The following is a 21,044-nucleotide window of genomic DNA, read 5'->3' as shown; positions in this document are numbered from 1 at the left end:
CACGATGAAGTTAAAAAAGGTCCTCAGTAGTACAAACACACACAAAAACCTCAAACTATCCTCACTACTCCTTCACAGTACGGCTAGTGAACTAGCAACTGATGCAGCATTTCAACAAGCCCCAAAGTCAGCATCTTTAATTCAAGGTGGGGCCTCTTATGTCTATCTCACAATCCACAAACCATCCCAGTTCCTGGGGTCGAAAGGGTTGTTACTATGTGAGCCAGGAGAATTACCGCAAACTTCTCCTTTCCAAGTTCAGCAGTTCCTCTAATCAAAAACAAAACAAAACAAAACAAAACAAAAAACAAAACACAAACGACCAGCTAAACTTTCACCCCTTTACAATGTTCCAGCCAAATTAAGGTCACATTTAAAATGCACATATCTGGAGGGGCGCCTGGGTGGCACAGTCGGTTAAGCGTCCGACTTCAGCCAGGTCACGATCTCGCGGTCCGTGAGTTCGAGCCCCGCGTCGGGCTCTGAGCTAATGGCTCAGAGCCTGGAGCCTGTTTCCAATTCTGTGTCTCCCTCTCTCTCTGCCCCTCCCCCGTTCACGCTCTGTCTCTCTCTGTCCCAAAAATAAATAAATGTTGAAAAAAAAAAAATTAAAAAAAAAAAATAAAATGCACATATCTGGAAACAAGACTTGTTTAGAACGGGTTCAGGAAAAGCTGTACATCCTTCATACATTCCTACACGGAGAATGGTGTCTCAAGATGTGAAAAACAAACAAGCTGACGGGTTTTTTACCTGCAAAATTACATCACCCGCAGAGCACAAAGCAGCCACCATGGCCAGTGCCCCAGAGCATTCACAAAACCCAGCAGCCTGGGGCTTCAGTTCTTAAAGGCTCCACATTTACTGGCTTTAGCAATGAATTCCTTTAGCAGAGGGCCATCCATTTGCCAAAATGCTGCAGTCTGTGTAACTTCTGTCAAATGATTGATGCAAAACTTAAAGCAGAATTCTTCTAAATCCTGGACACACACAACAAAAATAAAAACAAAAAGAGGCTTTTTTTTATTAACTTTGATCAAATTACTCTAACCCTCATCCCAAATCTTTCACCCTCCCCTAGAAAAGATATTTGAGGCCAGAAACCTCAAACTAAGCAAACAAGTGACTGTACATAGGTCGGCATCAGAAAAGCACGTACTATTGAGGCGCCTGAGTGGCTCAGTAGTCGGATGAGTGTCCGACTTCAGCTCAGGTCATGATCTCACTGAGAGTGAGTTCGAGCTCTGCGTCGGGCTCTGTGCTGACAGCTCGGAGCCTGGAGCCTGCCTTAGATTCTGTGTCTCCCTCTGTCTCTGCCCCTTCCCCGCTCATGCTGTCTCTCACACACACAGAAATAAACATTAAAAATTTTTTTAAATAAAAAAATAAAAGCACGTACTATTTAGTCACAACACCTCCCCTACCTCAAGTCTGACTCTCTAGAACGTACACCCATTCACAGAGCCTATGAGGGGACAGCCTCCGCATGGCTGTCACACAGTCCGGTCACATGCAAAGACTTTAACAAGCTGAAAGCGTACACCTGAAACTAATACAATATTATACGTCAATTCTTCAATAATAATTAAAAACAAAGCTGAAAGCAACTTTACTCCAATATATGTTTGACCACAGTCAAGTCAGAGAAAAGAATTAAGATGTGGGTTATTTAGCTTAAGGAAGACCTTAAGAAATACAAAAGTGATGAAGAGATGTCCTAAGGAGACACATAAAAAAAAAAAAAAATTCCACAGACCTTAAATTCATTTTCACACTCTCTGAGATAAAAATGCCTTCATTGTTAAAGCCACAAAGAAAGACACACTCCCACTCCCACACACTAATTTCTCAGATAGTCGGTCCAGAGGAAAATATTCAGTCTGGAGTTTTCACTCAGACAAAAGAAGCCATCAGCTACCGACATCCAGAAGTAATATATACAAGTGTTAAAATTTTCTGCCAATGCTAACAGAGCCTTTCATCCCCAGCAAAACACTACCATGTTTGTTCCTTGAAACGCCGGAACACGTATTTATTAAATCCATTAGGTACTGGAATGTATACAAAGACTATATAACAGCAAATCACACTAAAAGCTCTTATCACCAATACCTTGATTCTTGTAACTTTGCCAGCTACACTGAAGGTCAATACTCAGGGTTCTATCAAACCAGGAACTGGACAACATTTAAACTGCAGCGTCTTGGCTTCATGTTTCCAGCCACCGTGCAATGAGAATGTCGGGCAGAATGGGGAAGGACCCACACAAACACAGAGACATGTCTCCTTTCTACTCTCTCGTTGCAGACCCCTGCGAACAAATACTTCCCTATTCTGAGGGTCCCTCTGTCCCTAGCTGAATGATGTCCCCTTCCAGTCATATAACCAGTAAGAGATAAACCACATCTAATGTGTATCAGCCAGCTGCTGACAGTTTTGCTTTCTAGAGAATTCACAATGCATTTAAAATATCAGCACAATCTCCAGATCCACGTTTTTAAATAAGAGATTCCCAGTGGGCTGAAGTACAGCTGAATGTTCCGTGTGTTATAATAAACTATAATGTTAAACTATATTAAATATTCCCTCTCAATTATTGAAGAAAAAGTCCTACTCCTGGTATAATAACCCAATGATTAACACACAGCTTTGGGACTAAATTATATTCCACAAGGAGAGAAAAGTCATTTTTATCTTATTTACCAAAAAGAGACAACTAGTTTATCTACACATATTTTAGGAAGAAATAACCGGTCATAAGCACAGAAAGTCTCTCAAACCATCTAATGTATCAGATGAGGATCTTTAAATATTGACTCTTAATTATACAATTTCAAATTCAAAGAAGATTGCACTAAATTCTGGCACTGTAAAACCTCATTACAGTGTCTACAGATCCGGAATTCAAGATCTTCAGAGGTCAAACAATGAGTATATCCAAAGACTATCTTGAGTATAAACTCTGAAGAACTTTGTATATAGCACAGGTACACAGACGGCACCTCTAGTTATAAATCACTTCATACATTTATGAAAACAGCTCTAGCAAACCATCTTCCCTTCCCCTCCAATGAGTCTGAATTGGTAAGATAGCTCAGTATTCAAAAAATGTTTAGCAGTTTCAAACATTACAAACCTGACTAGTGAATCCTGAAAATAACCTAAAGCTGGGTTGTTTAAAGAACTTATTTAATAACTGACTCTTGCTTAAGGCAGATCTATGGAAAAGGAAGCACTGAGTGCCCTTGGAGAGAGAAACTGGATATGCAAGCTCACCTGCATGAACAGAGTGGCACAGTCATGCAACTCACTTAGCAGCCGATGCCCTGAGCCAGCCTGCCTCTGATGTGTGAACGAGATCAATATCTTCCTGATAATTCTTGAATATTTTGAGAACCTACATGATCTATTCACCTCACTCTGCAAATGTATCACATCTTCAATTATCCAGAAAAGAAAATACAACACTTACCCAACTGGTAAGTTAACTGTAACAGAACTGCTGGGCTTTGTATAAAAGCTTATATATGTTTAAATGTTTATATAAAACATTTCCAAGAAGAATAAAAAGGATTACTTGACCCGTAGATGAAAAACGTTCATAATAGAATGAAAGCATCTTCTTAAGGCCGACGGAATATAAAAGTGGGAAAGAGTGTAAAATCAGGGGCTCTAATACAATATTTTTGGTATATCAGAAGTAATTCCATATTCATCACATTTTGTGGTGAAATTATTATAAAGTGGCTCTGAGGCAAATCAGATAAAATGTCAGATTTTTTGTAATTAGCAAGGAAGATCAAAATAAATTGCTACTCTAATTTATAAACTCATTCCAAATTTTTCAATGTTTAAATTAAATTATTCCAATAATTTATATATTCCGAGAATGAGTCATTTTTCCTTTCCACAGATCTTCTTAAAACACAATCGATGGTCTAAATATCCACATTTTAAAAAATGCTATTGCAGCCTAAATGGAGTTCTTATCCAGTCTTCAGTCCTCCAAAGCTAAAATAGTCGAATGCTAATTTTTCTATGGAAGGCTACTTGGCCAGGATGAGACAGGCTACCTATGTGTCACAAGCCCCCCTTGAGATATATTCTGGATGGCAAGAAATTGTGAACCACACCTAACTTTGCCCAAAATTATTGTTAAAGTAGTAATAAAACAAACCCCCAAAACTGTAAGTTTAGAATCTGTTTCCTAGTATATCAGGTACAAAATATTCCATATCAAAGTGGTCTCTAGTTTTTAGAATGTGCTTAAAGTCTTTTTTTTCAATTTTTTTTTAATGTTTATTTATTTCTGAGACAGAGAGCGCACGTGCAAGCATGAGTGGGGGAGGGGCAGAGAGGGAGACAGAATCAGAAGCAGGCTCCAGGTTCCGAGCTGTCAGCACAAAGCCCAACGCGGGGCTCGAACTCACAAACCGTGTGATCATGACCTGAGCAAAAGTCGGTCGCTCAACCGACTGAGCCACCCAGGCACCCCTACAATGTACTTACAGTCTTAACAGGACAAAATAAAGAAAAGGCACTCTCACTAACCAAAAAATACTTTACAGTTTACTGATCACAGAAAACTTTTAATTTTGTGAAGAAGAAAAAATGCTGGCCATATGGTTTTAGCGCAAAACTTTCAACACCCATATCCCAAACTAATTCTGGAATTAGATTCCTGGCCTTATATTTATTGCTTCCAAGAGCAAAATCTTAGGACTTAAATTGCTAAGCAAGGAGGATTTTCTGGAAAACTCTCCACTCTGGGTTCAACAAATAATACTTCCCTCCCAACTATTTCTCCTGATGTTCAGATACACTAGGGGGTGCCTGAGTGGCTCAGTGGGTTGAACAGATCATATCAGGTCATGATCCCAGTGTTGTGGCATCAAGCCCCGCGTTGGGCTCTGTGCTGAGCGTGGAGCCTGCTTAAGATTCCCTCCCTCTGCCCCTCTCCCAGCTCGCGTTCTCTTTCCAACAAACAAAAAAAACCCCAAAACACACAGAAAACAAACATTTCCTGAAAAGAAACTGTATAAATAGAAACATTTCAAAATTTGTATACTAAGATACTAACTATCTTGATACGATGTTTTTTTCACATCTACTCCCTTGATGGCAACATTTATTTGGGTTTGTACTGGAGGAATTCTGAAGTGCTCCTCTGCCAGGTTGTTCTTCACTTAAAACTTGGAGGAAGACTGACAGTGCATTCAGAATGCCGGGGCTCCACAACAACCAGAAAAATCTTCCTAACTACTGAGCCAATACATTTTTGTTGCTTTTATGTGTGTCTATTTGCTGCAAAATTACCTTGTCAAAAGGGGGTATGGGGAAACCACAAGAACTTACAGGAAACAGAAAAAATGTGAGAAGCTTGTCTTCCATCTTCCTAGCATTTCAACCACAGAATGAAGGCAAAGTCATCTAGTCTCCCTACGCGGAGCTTCTGAAAGTCAATATTTTGGTGGTAAATTTCTAATCTTAGTGGCAGCTTCCCATCAACTTATAGATACAGCTAGTAGGTTTTATTTTTACATTCTAAACACTTCATTTATTTACTTACTACATTCTATTGCATTAAGGGAAATACAAGGTAACTCCTAGAAGAATCCCCCCCCACCCCAAAAAAAATACAGCCTAGAAAGAAAGAAGTGATTCTTTCTCTTTTTGTCTTCTACGTTCCAAGTTTTCTACATTGAATGTATTAATATTTGGGGGGTTTGTAGTTTTATTGTTTTCTTCATTTTTTAAAGGACACCTTCATGGCAAGGTGTTTCAAATATATTCACTCATTCATTAAACTCAGCATACATTCTTGAGGGCCAACCATATGCCCACACTGTGCCAGACTCAGGGAAACACATTTGCAGTCTCAGGGAAGAGTTGGTATCTAATGTCTATACTTAGCATGAGAAAAATGAAAGCTAATTTTAAAAAGTGATCAGCTGGCACAGATAGAAGTGCCATAAGGTTTTTTCCTGGAAACTTGATGGGACAGGTTTTAACTTAAAATGAGAAATTTCCAGCAACTAGAGCTGAGATGTTTGCCTCTGCCCAGGTGGTTCTAACTGATTTTAATCAGCAATATCCTAACCCCTAGAATATGGAACTCATTAGTAGTAAGGAGAAGGGAGAGATACAGAGAAGATGCTAAAAGTGAATTACCAAATGGACAGAAAGGGCACTGACCAATTTAAAATTACATCACTAGGTAGAAATGCAACCTAAAGGGCACTTCTAATAAATAAGTTCATGGTGTCACAGAAAAGGCAAGAAAAAAAATCTAGACATCCATTTCCTATTAGAAATAATTTAATCACCAAATCTGCTGTCAGGCCACAGAGAAAGTCAACTATATTTGACCTTAGCAAATATTTATGATAATATAATTTCAAATAAAAATAGGATGCACTTTGAAAATACAAAACATAGGGGCGCCTGGGTGGCGCAGTCGGTTAAGCGTCCGACTTCAGCCAGGTCACGATCTCGTGGTCCGTGAGTTCGAGCCCCGTGTCGGGCTCTGGGCTGATGGCTCAGAGCCTGGAGCCTGTTTCCGATTCTGTGTCTCCCTCTCTCTCTGCCCCTCCCCCGTTCATGCTCTCTCTCTGTCCCAAAAATAAATAAACGTTAAAAAAGAAAAAAAATTAAAAAAAAAAAAAAAAAAAGAAAATACAAAACATAATGGTCCATTTGGATCCCTAAGTTTGATAAAGGAGAAGATCCCTGCAGGTGTTTGGTAAATCTCAATACCGCGTACCCTGCCTTGTCAAATGGTGACAAAATACTACCTCTAAGAACGGGCTAATTGTGTCATTAAAGGTGTATGCCTTAGCTGGACTCCAAGGCTGTTGCTCTCTACCTTATATTCTCTATAAATTTATAAAACCAACCGTACCAGACTTTAGTTCACTAATTATCCTTAATGTATCCTTCAGGTGGTACCATATTCATTCAGTTCAACAAACATTTATCATCCAGTGCCTACTATGTGCCAGGCACTACAGAATACAGAGAATAAGAAACAGTTCTGCTCACAAGAAGCCTACAATATGATGACGCTCTGATTCTTACCTTCAAGAAAACACACCAAATGCAAAATTTCAGACTCTCAAAAGGCCATTCATTCATAGATTCTTTAGAGACCCGTGAACCCCCGATTAAGAATTCAATCCAGGGCAAAATCAACCATCCACAACAAACACACAAATAAAAAGGAGTCCAGAGCAAGCTCTTCGCACATGAATCATTATGAGTTACAATTAGACAATGACAGAATTTCAGAGCATACACAGATACGAAATTACTCATGTTCCTTGTCTCATGCAAGAAAAGGGTGGGAGGCAGAGCACAGGGAGCTGGAGGGGTTGGCTTCAGTTTGCTGTTTATGTTACCTCTGCATCGTATCTGACTGCAGCAGAGAATAATGAAAAGGCATTCTCCACCGTAATTCCACGCTTGATGATGTGCTGACAGAGCTTTTTCAGCCGGTTTTCACAGTAAGACGTGGCCAAGTCCAAAAGACCTAAAAACAAAAAAGAATTTCACCAAGTTTATGATATTTTGCCTTAATTTATAAACATATATATTTCATTTTGGTGAAAAGAGTTATGGAGATGAATCAAAAGTTTCTCAATGAATGCTACCCTAAAGGTTATTAAATAGATCCTCTTTTTCACTCCCCTCCCCACCCCAGAACAGACCTCTCCCTACACTCGCTTTATACAACTTCCTCTACAGTACAAAAGAAGGAATAAATGGAATTGCCCCCCTTCTTTTGTTTCCAAGAGGATACACTAAATGCATTAGCAACGTATTAAAAATTAAAATATTACAAAATTAAAAAGTATTAAAATTAAAACAAGTCCACAGCCATAAATAAACTAGGTCTATAATTGTGAACCGTGACAACTTATACAATACTATTTTTAAAGACATTTACTTCAAATATTTTCTAAAAACCATGTAAAAGCCAACTGAGTTGAAACTTTTTACACTTCAGTACTGTGAGAACGTGGAGGGAGAGATTTTTGCTCGTGAGGCCTGGCCCGTCCCGGTGGCTGAGGTACCTATAGCATCTTCAGGTGGCAGGTCCACTGCATCTGTGTAGAGGTACTGGAGAAAGGCACGGTACACTGGGTAAGAAAACTGGTCTATTTCTATCACCTCCTTCATATCCTCATTCCAGTAAGACTGGAACATGGATCGAAAGTGCTCACACCTAGACAGAACAAGCAAAGTTATCTAACAAAGTTGACGAAATCCAACAACTCCTACAGGTCTCCCTACCTACTACTATATTCAGGCCCACACTCACAGGCTTGTGAATCTTTAGCTAGCACAGGCTTTTACATTCACCTTCTGAATCTATTCACTTGCATTTTCTGATGGGCATCTCCTATTAAATACTAAGGATTCTAAGCAGGGCCTAGAAGTACCCAGCCCTTCAGGTGCACCACTGTTTGCCTTTGATAGTCCTCATCCAGATCAAGGATTTTGCTCCCTCGTTTTTCTTAACAAGATTATACAGAAATGCATTTCAAACAATGAAATTAAAGGAAATTCAGAAATGAGAGTTCAAATCTTTGACGATACATCAACATCATTCAAATAACTCATTTGGTTTTTAATTTTCAAGTAATCAGCATATTCTTAAAACCGCTTTCAATGTTAACTGGATCACATTTAGGCTGATGATTATCACATTACCTCACATGACAATTTTCCTCCTTTTCTGACTCATCTCCAAAACAGCCATCAGTCCTATTTTGTTACTCTGCTTTGACCTGCTCCCTCTCCAATACACCCAAGTCTGTTACTAACTTACTCAGAAAAAACATTCACTAGGAAAGTCACAGATTTTTAAAAAAATCTAAGTGGGTCTTTTTATGTTATATTTGCATGTAAAAAGCCACCTACATGCAAAATTGATTTCTAAAACTGGGTTTTCTACATATTTCAGTTTTAAAAAATCATCTTTCCAAATCCTTTTAAAATGAGATACGGTATAAATAAACAGAGTATTTTCAAAATCCATTCACAACCAAAAGAATGGCTCCATCTACATAAGAAATTACTTCATCTGAGAAGTTAAAAGAAATAGTTGTCTAGGCAAGGAATGACAAATGGGTCAGAAAACTATGCATGAAAGGAACAGATTAGTTGACCACAGGTTCCCAGAAGGAACATTTCCAGTCTATAATTTCATTCCTTTGGTTCAGATATTTACTCTCTTAGTAATGAATGATATATATGGCTTTTAGGTTCCCTTAAAACGTGTTATTTTGTAAAGAGGTTTTTAACTACATTTCAAAAAGGACCAGTTTAACTCTATGGTCTCACTTCATGTGCCTCCTTCTCAGTGATGGCAGCCTTAGGGGGCAAGAGTCCAAACTGTTATTAATAAATACAAAGTTCCCTCACATTTATACAAATAACTCCCACCATTTACTATATCTAAAGATCATTCCTTTATTTATTTTTTTTTAATTTTTTTTTTTAACGTTTATTTATTTTTGAGAGAGAGAGAGAGACAGAGCATGAACGGGGGAGGGTCAGAGAGAGGGAGACACAGAATCCGAAACAGGCTCCAGGCTCCGAGCTGTCAGCACAGAGCCCGACGTGGGGCTTGAACTCACGGGCTGTGAGATCATGACCTGAGCCGAAGTCGGCCGCTTAACCGACTGAGCCACCCAGGCGCCCCTAAAGATCATTCCTTTAATTGGGAATCACATGTCCCTCAGGGCCAGAGGTCCATCACCCCCCCCCCCGCCGGTCCCTGGGGGGGGGGGGGGCCGGGGCGGCAATGAATCTTTAAGAGGACATACACACTTTTCACTAACTAATCTCTTGTATTTTTTTAATCACTTAAGTAAATTTGTCAATAGAAATAAGAATTCTTAAGAACCTCATTTAAAAAAACAATATAGGGGCGCCTGGGTGGCGCAGTCGGTTAAGCGTCCGACTTCAGCCAGGTCACGATCTCGCGGTCCGTGGGTTCGAGCCCCGCGTCGGGCTCTGGGCTGATGGCTCAGAGCCTGGAGCCTGTTTCCGATTCTGTGTCTCCCTCTCTCTCTGCCCCTCCCCCGTTCATGCTCTGTCTCTCTCTGTCCCAAAAATAAATAAAAGTTGAAAAAAAAAAAAATTAAAAAAAACAATATAGACAGGGAGCCTGAGTGGCTCCATCGGTTAAATGTCCAACTTCAGCTCAGATCATGATCTCGCAGTTCATGAGTTCAAGCCCCGCATCAGGCTCTGTGCTGACAGCTCAGGGCCTGGAGCCTGCTTCAGATTCTGTGTCTCCCTCTCTCTCTGCCCCTCTCCCTCTCGTGTTTTTCATCTCTCTCTCTCCCTCTCAAAAATAAACAAACATATATTTTATTAAATATATATATTATATATATTTATATGTACACATATATATGTATACATATATGTTTATATGTATACAATATACATATATATATTAAAAATATATATATATACAGACAAATACTTCTACTACCACATTATGCTTTTTCAAAAAGGCACATGAGTGCACACTCACACACACAGATAATGCATGGATACTATTCACAAATCTAGTAAGTAGCGCCATTTCTACTACCAAGGCGATTTCTTAGCGGTCGCCAAAAGGAGACTGCAAAAAGAAAGTAAGGTTATCGATGTCTCTAAGCTCATGCAAAAATACCTGATTTTCAAAACAGCTTTATGGACATGGATATATTTCCCATCAATTCGAAACTTCAGATCAGCAGTTTCCGGACTATCAAATTCTTTCTTCAGTGATTCAGCAACTGTTAAAAAGTCTTCATGCTCTGAAAGCAACAAACCCATTATTAGTACATAAATCTGAAGAAATGTGCCAGAGATAAGAAAAGACTTCTAAAAGATAACCATTAGCAAGGTGAATAATTCAGATTTTTTTAAAGTTTGTGCCTTATTTGACAAATCAATTTCACCATATTAAAATACATATCTTAAGTCTATAAACTACCAAAAAATATGTATGTAGTTGAAAAGGCCAATTACCAGTCTTATATATGAAGTTAGACATTTAAAAATGTATATTTTTTAGGGGTGCCTGGGTGACTTGGTCAGCTGAGTGTCCGACTTTGGCTCAGGTCATGATCTCACAGTTTGTGAGCTCAGGCCCCACATCGGGGAGAGCCAGCTTGGAGGTGGGAGCCTGCTTCAGATTCTGTCTCTCTCTCTCTGCCCCTTCCCCAATCTCTCCCTCTCTCTCTCTCAAAAACAAAACATTTAAAAACTTTTAAATGTGTATTTAAAAAAGAAAAGAAAAATTTATAGGCAGTCCATGATTGTATCACTGCTCACTTAAAACTTGATTGGTTCTCCCAATGTTTATAGCATCGCCAAACTGGAAAAAGCCCAAATGTCTATCGACGGATGAATGGATAAAGAAGATGTGGTATATATATACAATGGAGTATTACTCAACAATCAAAAAGAATGAAATCCTGTCATTTGCAACTACGTGGATGGAACTGGAGGGTATTATGCTAAGCGAAAGTAGTCTGTCAAAGAAAGACAAATATCATGTAACTTCACTCATGTGGAATTTAAGAAACAAAACAGATGAACATTAAGGGAAGGGAGGCAAAAGTAATACAAAAACAGGGAGTGGGATAAAACATAAGAGACTCTTAAATACAGAGAACAGAGGGTTTGCTGGAGGGTTGTGGATTGGGGGATGAGCTAAATGGGCAAGGGGCATTAAGGAAGACACTTGTTGGGATGAGCACTGGGTATTAACATGTAGGGGATGGATCACTGAAAGCTACTGAAATCATTGTTGCACTATATGCCAAGTAACTTGGATGTAAATTTAAAAATTAAAAAAAAAAAAAAAAGAAAAAAGAAAAAAACTTGAATGGTTCTCTTCCAGGGCTAAGAATTTATCAATTCTCCTTGACTGAAACACTGAAAACACCTTTGCTCTGCTTTGGGGTAGTTTCAAGGGGTTGGTAAATTCAACTCCAGGAGCGTCAAGAAACAAACTTACCAGTAAAGTAGTAATGCTAAGCAGTCATGTTCTTATGCAGAAAAACCCTTTTTCCTAGGTATGTGGAATCTAAACATCCCTATGAGCCCTAAATATTAATGTACAAATAATCCTTACATGCTATCTAAAAACAGAGCAAATTTACTTAGTAACAATGTATACTCAAAGGGAACAGTTTTATAAAAACATGACCACATTGCCTGATAAGAACTGTTATATGTAAGAAGGACTATGTCCTTATGAAGAAAAGTAAAGGCACTTGTACAAATTATGTAACACCTTCCTGTGCCATGTGTGGACAAAGGAAAACCGGTAAAAGGCAGCTAACAGGAAAACAAAGAAAATTCCAGAGGTCACTGGCACTGAACGCAGGTGCTGTCAACACAGGAGATAGGTTTCTACCATGAGATGAGAATGGGACTCCATCAAAGAACTGAGCTGTGTCTCTCAGCAGCCTGCTACTCTTAGAGCGACACCTGTTAAAACCTAGGCTGAAACTTAACAAGTAAGCTCATCCCTGAGCTTTATTATGAGAACCTCCCAAGGAAATAGCATTCACCCAAGCCCTCCCTGGAACTCCCACAACACAGAGCTCTCTTGGCTCTGGCAGAAAGTGGACAATCTCTCAAAAGTCGGGCTTTCCCCTCACCCTGTAACCTGGATCTCTGGCAAACGGAAGAAAGGAAATGACTCAGATGGGTAAGGAGTCCAGGAACCTAGACTGCTACCCCACCCGTCCGCAAAACAGCTTCGAGCGGTGCCTCCACTTCTGCCATCAGTCCTAAGGGTTGAAGTAACCCTTTTCCCCATTTTGGTTTCTGACAAGTATAACAACTCCCTTTAGAGAAGAAGTATTCTTCCGAGGTGTGATTTCACCATCTTTCTTCCTAACACTCAGCTGAGATCATAAACTGAAAGAGAAAACCCTTCTAACTTTTAGCAGGTGGTAAGAAGTCCTCTACGAGATATTCTGAATCTTATTTTTTCCAAACTTAACATTAAAAAATATTACAACTTTTCTTCTGAAAAGGATGTCTTCTCAGGATTAGACTTCTGAGAGGCAAGTACCTGGAGAAGCCTTTTATGAACGGGTCCAGGTTAAGTAGCACTTGGGAATCTGAAGATGTACATAGTGTTTGGCTGTCCATGCTATACCTATGTGTAGTTATGGCTAAACAGTCCCATTCTGTGAATTAAATATTTTCTAATCACAACATTCACTGCAAAAAAATATTGTATTACAGTTATAAAACCTGGAAATGTTTATTTCACATTAAATTGAGCAGCAGCTTAACTCTTCCTAAACATACTCTTTGCCCCCGTGAGCACAAAGACTGGTCACCTGATGATGGGACAGCCCCAGCCAGCTGGCTAATACACCCGAGCATGACACATACTACAAGACTGGTCTTTAATATCAACTGCTAAGCAACCCAAACCCCACAGTTGACAAGAGCTACATTAATTTCCAAGCACAAGGGCCATCATGATCCACTTATTTCCTCTGCATACAAAGAATAACTTAGAAGAAATACATCGCAAAAAATGCAGAAATGAACAAGAAATAAAAGAAAAAGAGATTAAACCCATCTTGTTAATGGCTACTCAGCTTTCTGACACCTTACCATTTTTCCATCAATGGACACCTGAAGAACACAATATTTAGAAAAGGGACAGATTATATAACCAAAGATCACCCTAAATTCCAGTACCCTTTGCAATAGCTCAGTTTTTGAGCCCTTCTGAAATAAAAGTATTTGAGACTGGTTGAAAGATAAAGTGAGAAAGAAAGTGGAGTTAACATGTCACCCTTTAAATTACGAGTTTTTACCCATGGAGGAGGGGAAGGAAAAAAAGGAAAAAAAAAAAAAAAAAAAAAAAAAAGAGGTTAGAGTGGAAGAGAGCCAAAGCATAAGAGACTCTTAAAAACTGAGAACAACCTGAAGGTTGATGGGGGGTGGGAGGGAGGGGAGGGTGGGTGATGGGTATTGAGGAGGGCACCTGTTGGGATGAGCACTGGGTGTTGTATGGAAACCAATTTGACAATAAACTTCATATATTGAAAACAAATAAATTACGAGTTTTTAATTTTTTTAAGTTCGTTCTGGTTCATATTCAATTATGTAATAAATTTAGTATAACAAAAGCACTTAAAAACAGGTTACTCAAATATTTGTACACAAATGTTTATTATGGCACTATTCTTAATAGCCAAAAGGTGGAAACCATCCAAACATCCATCAACAGATGCATGGATTAAAAAAATGCGGTCTATACATACAACAGAATATTATTCAGCCATAAAAAGGAATGGAGTACTAATATATATACTACAACATGGTTAAACCTCAAAAACATTACATAAAAGAAGCTAGACACAAAAGGTGACACACTGATTTCCTTTATATGAAATATCCAGGATAGGTAAATCCATAGAAACTAAAAGCAAAGTATGTGATTGCCAGGGCTGGAGAAAGGAGAATGGGGAGTGACTGCAAAACAGGTACAGGGTTTTCTTTCAGAGTGATGAAAATGTTTCAGAACTTGATACAAACGGTGGCTGCACAACACTATGAACGTACTAAATGCCTCTGAATTGTACACCCTCAAATGGTGAATTTTATGAACATAAATTTCACCTCAATTAAAATGAAAGGGGCACCTGGGCGGCTCAGTTGGTTAAGCGTCTGACTCTTGACTTCAGCTCAGGTCATGATCTCGTGGTCTGAGTTCAAGCCCCGCATCGGGCTCTGTGCTCTCAGAGGGTTCTCTCTCTCTCCCTCTCTCTCTCTGCCCTACCCCTGCACATGTTCTCTTTCAAATAAATAAATAAACATAAAAAAAAAAAAAAAAGTAGCCCTGAGCTTTCTTACCTACAGACAGGAGGCGCCAAGAGACAGCAGGAGTGGCGAAGCAGGCGAACACGTCGTCGGTGCAGGAGAAGTGCGTGAGGTGAGGCAGGATCACGGACTGGCCCCGGCACTGGCCCCACATGTACACGTGCCCGCCCTGGGTCTTGGCAGCCGACGTGTGGGCCGAGTGGCAGGCCGCAATCTCTACTACCCTGAAATGTTTTAAGAAAAATGCATGTAATTTATTTATCACAGAAGCCTACAGCACAGGACACAAGGCAGATAAAAAGGCCATGCTTACAACGCTGCAAAGAACAGCCCAGGACTGAGGGACATTAGCTTCAAGTCATATGGACAGAACCAAAAGATCACAGCAAGGGTATTGTGTTTTTCCCTTGCTTGTCACCCCACTTCTCATCCTGACCTCATTCTGAATTAGGATAAATAATACATACTGTTGGGGAAAACTTGGAAAAAGGGACTCGAAACCAAAGTAAATGAGGAAAGTGGACAGAGAGAAACTGTCTTGACAGTTCTGGGGGCTTAGACAGTATCAAAAAAACAAGAACAAAACACTGCCTTCAATATACCACCTCCTTGACACAACTTCTCACAGCCTCTAAATAAGCGATGGCCTTGGGGTAATGGACTCTACAGACCCTTATTCAAATGGACATCAAGCCAAACACATTTCTCAGTAGGCTTCTTAGGCATAGTCCTGCAATCACAAGTCAACACTCTAAAGCTTACTGGGTAAGACCTCAAGATTTGGCTGAACAAACAAAGCATCTATTCCAGTGAGACACATTAAATCAAATCAATATTTAAACAGAAAATCTCCTTTCAAAAGCAGATTTGAAAGTTGTTTTAGTTGGCTCAAAGGAAAAGTCTACACTACACTCAATTTCTACATGGCGACAGACCCCATTTTACTTCCCTACTAAATGAGCCACAGGAAATGTGAGAATTATATCAAGATGCATTAATGCCTATCAATCACAGGAGGTTATTTTAGGAAGCCACATGAGAATCCTATCAACCACATGTCCATTCTGGCTGCTACTCAAACTCTTGTTCAAAATGACAATATTAATAAACAGAAGCGTGACAAAGCCAAACACCATAGCTCCAGCACACAGAATCCCAAATCCAAAAACACACACATAGTCCCGACACATGGTACAGCCAAGTTACCTTTCTTTCTCCACCATGATGTGTGCTGGGCTTAGCAGGTTATTTTTATTGCCAGTTCCCAGCTGCCCATACGTGTTAGCTCCCCAGGCATAGAGCAAGCCCTCATCTGTTAGTGCTAGAGTGTGTGCATAGCCGCAGACAATCTGCAAGTAAATTTAAATGGTTACCATAAACAGGAAAACAGGAAGGGCAGGGAAAACATCTACTTAAAGATTACAGCCAGCTTCTGCAGAATGTCAACTCATCATCAGGTGTGGACTGACATTCTCTGGAACATTAAAAAAGCATTAGAAGAGCCAAAAATTGAGGCATCTGGGTGACTCAGTTGTTTAAGCATCTGACTTCGGCTCAGGTCGTGATCTCACGGTCCGTGAGTTTGAGCCTTGCGTCAGGCTCTTGCTGACAGCTCAGAGCCCAGAGCCTGCTTCAGATTCTGTGTCTCCCTCTCTCTCTCTTTGCTCCTCCCCTGCTCACACTATGTCTCTCTCTCTAAAATAAACAAAACAGGGGCACCTGGGTGGCTCAGTCGGTTAAGCAGCCGACTTCGGCTCAGGTCACGATCTCGCAGTCTGTGAGTTTGAGCCCCGCATCGGGCTCTGTGCTGACAGCTCAGAGCCTGGAGCCTGTTTCAGATTCTGTGTCTCCCTCTCTCTGACCCTCCCCTGTTCATCCTCTGTCTCTCCCTGTCTCAAAATAAATAAAAAAATGTTAAAAAAATAAAATAAACAAAACATTAAAAAAACAAAAACAAAAATATTGAGACTACTGGACTTTTCCAATAGTTTTTTTTTTTTTAATTTTTTTTTTTTTAACGTTTATTTATTTTTGAGACAGAGACAGAGCATGAAGGGGGAGGGTCAGAGAGAGAGGGAGACACAGAATCTGAAACAGGCTCCAGGCTCTGAGGGGTCAGCACAGAGCCCGACGCGGGGCATGAACTCACGGACCATGAGATCATGACCTGAGCTGAAGCCGGACGCTTCACCGACTGAGCCACCCAGGCGCCCCAATAGTTTTTTTTTTTTTTACTTGCCAAGACTGATGTGTCACCAGCATGGTGTTCCTTCTCATCATGGGAATTTAGGAAAGACAGAATTTCAAATGTGAAGGATGAAGGCATGCGGCATTGTCTGAAAGGATCTACTGAAGGGTAAACGTCCAGTGTTTCTCCGAGTCGGAGCAGGGGAGCTACACGGGAGCAGCAGTGAAGTCCACCACACGTACCTGGTTCACACACACGCTGTGCAAAGCTGCCACTCTCACAGGGGTCAGCTGATTGCCATTGTTTCCCAAGCCTAGCTGACCATTGCCATTGTAACCCCAGCCATACACCTTAGAGAGAGAAAGGGAGAGAAGAGGCTTTTAAAACAGTAAGAAGGAAGATACAAAAATGCCATCCACCTAAACAAATCAACTAAGTTTTCACTTCCAAACGCCCATATTCCTACTCTATGTGATCCTACTGGGGATCTCCAAATGGAAGATTATTTTGGGGGTGGGGATAACAGAATTTGGCATCAGTTCCTCCTCCATACCTTATTGGTTGGATAGCCTTGTGCAAGTCATTTATTCTTGCTTTACACACGAGGAAGTTGATGTTGCTTAACAATTATTAAGCACCCTTTGTATGTCAGGACATGATAAAAGGCACTAGGAGTAAGTTTTTGGCCGCAGTTTAACAGGAAAGATGGACACATGCAAACTTTTTGCAGCCAGGAGGCGAGTGCTATTCTAGAGATACAATCAAGGCACTACAGGAGCAGAGAAGAGAAAGGACTTAGCTATAGGAAGAAAGTTTAGGAAAGACTTTTCAGAGAGCAGAGATTTGAGCACGGCTGAAGGATCAATAAATGGGAGTAAAGTATTCCAAGGAGAGGGCAGAGAATGTGCTGGAAGCAGGTTCTGAAAATGAGGAGGTGGTGTGCTGGGACACATCCAGCACAGTGGCAGGACAAAAGACTAGAAGGAATTGGGGCGCAGTCAGTTAAGCAGCCGACTTCGGCTCAGGTCATGATCCCGCGGTCCGTGAGTTCAGGCCCCGCGTCGGGCTCTGTGCTGCCAGTTCAGAGCCTGGAGCCTGTTTCGGATTCTGTGTCTCCCTCTCTCTGACCCTCCCCCGTTCATGCTCTGTCTCTCTCTGTGCCAAAAATAAATAAACATTAAAAAAAAAAATTAAAAAAAAAAAAAGACTAGAAGGAAAAGTAAGGGCTAAAGGGATAAAGTGCCAAAACACACACGAGGGAAAAGTAGAATGCATGTAAGGGTCTCCCACAGAAATATTTCAAAACAGATTAATATTCACAACTTGGAAAGATCCTGCTGGCGGCACATAAAGGTGAACAGATTAGATGAGACTACAGGCAGGACAGCCATTCAGTAGCAAATGAGCTCAGACAAGGGTCAAAACTAAGGCAGTGACAGTGGGACCAAGAGAGAGGGAATGGACAGGAAAGAGGTTAAAAGACGTAACACAATGTCTTAGATATCTGGAGAGGGGCGTCATCAGCTGAAAGTAGTCGAGCTGGACAGAGGTTTGCCAGCGGTGGTGAAGGTTTAGAACAAGCAAGTGTGGGACACTGAGGAGGAACAGACTAAAGGTCTGGCCAAACGAGAAACCTGAGGTGTCTCGTGGAGTCAAAGATGGGGTTTTTCAGAGCAATGTGACAGAGGGGAAAGAGGGATATAGAATTTAGGGTACTAGCAAGAGACGGTGAAATGCACTTTCCATGTCGTAAGTGCAAAAGGTTTTAACTTTCTGCAGAGAAATTTGACTACAGCTATCAAAAAATTTAATGGCATACACCCTAACCCAGAAATCTTATTCTTGGGAACTTATTCTATAGACTACTTACATAAATGTACAAAAGATACACACACACACACACACACACACACACACACAGTAACACAGAAACTCAGGGCTGCAATGTTTATAACAGCAAAAATTTAGAAAGAACTGAAATTTCCATCAGTAGAGTTTTGGCTGTGGGTGATCCAGACAAGCAAAAGTAAGGAGCCATTATAATGGAGAACAGCTATAAATGGTCTGATAATAGATTCAGGTAAACGTATGTGTTGTTAAGCAGGAAAGGTGCAGAATAGCAGAAAAAAGCAGTACCTATAATAATCCCATTTTTTATAAAAGATAATTATATTCACCCATATATAATTGTTTTATAGAGAAAAGTTCAAAAGGATATACGTCAAACTATTAACAAGACTGGAGAAAAAGTATTTGCTTTTTATTTTACATGCTTCATTTGCTTTCCTTTGTGAAAATAACCACATAATAATAATTTTAAAATTAAGTATATTTTTAAAAATAAACAAGTAAAGAATACCAGGATGGAGAATGTCTGGTGACTAGCCCAAGAAATTCTAAAGTCATCAAAGATGACAACAGGATTGATGAAAAAAGCCAGTTAACACTCTGGTAAACATGGCATGACAAACATGACTGAAACTAATGGAACACTGTGCATCCTGTATTTTAATTAAACACACACACACACACACACACCCCAAGCTCATACATACAGAGAACGGATTGGTGATTTCCAGAGGTGGGGGCTGGGGGTTGAACAAAATGGGTAAAAGGGCTCAAAAGGTACAGACTTCCAGTTATAAAATAAGTAAGTCATGGGGACATAATGTACAGCATGATGACTATCGTTAGTAATACTGTATTCCATATCTGAAAGTTGCTAATAATCTTAAAAGTTCTCATCACAAGAAAAAACTCAGATTCTCTTTCCCTCTCTTTGCCCCTCCTGTGATGCTCTCTCTCTCAAAAAAGTAAACTTTTTAAAAATCATCAGTTACCTTTAAAGACTGCACACTTGATTTTTTCATTGGATGAAACAACTAGTGTCAAACTCTTTATTACATTAAATCACAAATACCTACAAACATTAGACTATTTGGATCTCACAAAAAAAATAAATTTTAGACACACTGGAATCCTTACTTGCAGATCAATCTTGGCATCTGAAAATTCACAGTGAGGAGCAAACACCCTCCAGATATTCCTCCATCAGAAACCAGTTAACTATCAATGAAACTCTAGAAACAAAGCACTCTTCCTTCCATGGTCTCATACATGCTCAAGAAGGAAAAGGTACTTCAGTGAGACAGGTGAGGTGAGGAGAAGGGAGAGTACAGAGACAGCTCACCTCCCCATTGTCCAGAACAGCCATGGATGAGGTCTGACCACAGGCAATGCCAACCACCCTCTTAATATGTAAACAGTTTGTAACTTTTCGAGGAGTTGGTTGATTTGTTGTAGATCCTGATCCGACCTGGCCACAGTTGTTATACCCCCAAGCAAATACCTATACAAGACATGGGGAAAAGAAAGAATTATTAGCATTAGGGTGAAAATTCTAGCTGTGATGCACATAAGTAATCATGAAATAAAAATAAACCCACTTAATGAGTATTTACAATGTGCTACATGGCTCCAAATGCTTTCCATGTGTTAGCTTATTTAATTCCTATAGTAATCCTGTAGGGTGACCCTGAGGTAGATACTATTTCACCCCCATTTTATATACGGAAATAGAAACAGAGAGGTTAAGTGACTTGCTTCAGGTTCTACAACCAATAAGTAGTAAACGTGGAATCCGAACCCAAGAAGGTCTAGCTGTGCTCTTAACCACTATGCTACACTGCCTCTGTAATTATAGCAGCCATACATGATTTTGTAATCTGCCATCAACAGGAAATAAAGTACATACCACAAAGCAGCAGTGATATGAAAAATGTGCCTAACTCTTTGGGCACAGATTTTCTTTTTTTTCTTTTCCTCCACAAAAAGCTTTCAAAATTGTAAGATGCGTTTTCCCTGTCTCACTAATCACCAATACTGAACATTATATAACCTTTCCTGATGAGTCACAACCATCACAATTAAAATTATCAATCACAGTTACGTGTCTGTCATAATACGGTAAGGCTCACAAGTACTAAAG

General features: G+C 40.0%; 1 protein-coding gene across 11 annotated transcripts in view; it reads right to left on the bottom strand.

Annotated features, from left to right (window-relative positions):
• Positions 1-636: 636 nt before the first annotated feature.
• RCBTB1 (RCC1 and BTB domain containing protein 1) overlaps positions 637-21,044 on the bottom strand; it is a 103,065-nt gene continuing 82,657 nt past the window's right edge. For all 11 annotated transcript variants that reach the window (XM_040448364.1, XM_040448365.1, XM_040448366.1 and 8 more), the window contains 8 exons: positions 20,247-20,405; positions 17,299-17,406; positions 16,075-16,217; positions 14,902-15,092; positions 10,694-10,820; positions 8,073-8,224; positions 7,398-7,528; positions 637-980 (listed from right to left, as the gene is read on the bottom strand). In XM_040448364.1, the coding sequence (XP_040304298.1) occupies positions 840-980; positions 7,398-7,528; positions 8,073-8,224; positions 10,694-10,820; positions 14,902-15,092; positions 16,075-16,217; positions 17,299-17,406; positions 20,247-20,405 (1,152 nt within the window). In that variant the 3' untranslated portion in view covers positions 637-839. The remainder of the gene's footprint in view (positions 981-7,397; positions 7,529-8,072; positions 8,225-10,693; positions 10,821-14,901; positions 15,093-16,074; positions 16,218-17,298; positions 17,407-20,246; positions 20,406-21,044) is intronic.

The sequence above is a fragment of the Herpailurus yagouaroundi genome, unplaced genomic scaffold (assembly GCF_014898765.1).
Source record: "Herpailurus yagouaroundi ecotype Mexico unplaced genomic scaffold, PumYag 197, whole genome shotgun sequence".
Lineage (NCBI taxonomy): Eukaryota > Metazoa > Chordata > Mammalia > Carnivora > Felidae > Herpailurus > Herpailurus yagouaroundi.
This window is presented reverse-complemented; position numbering and strand designations above follow the sequence as displayed.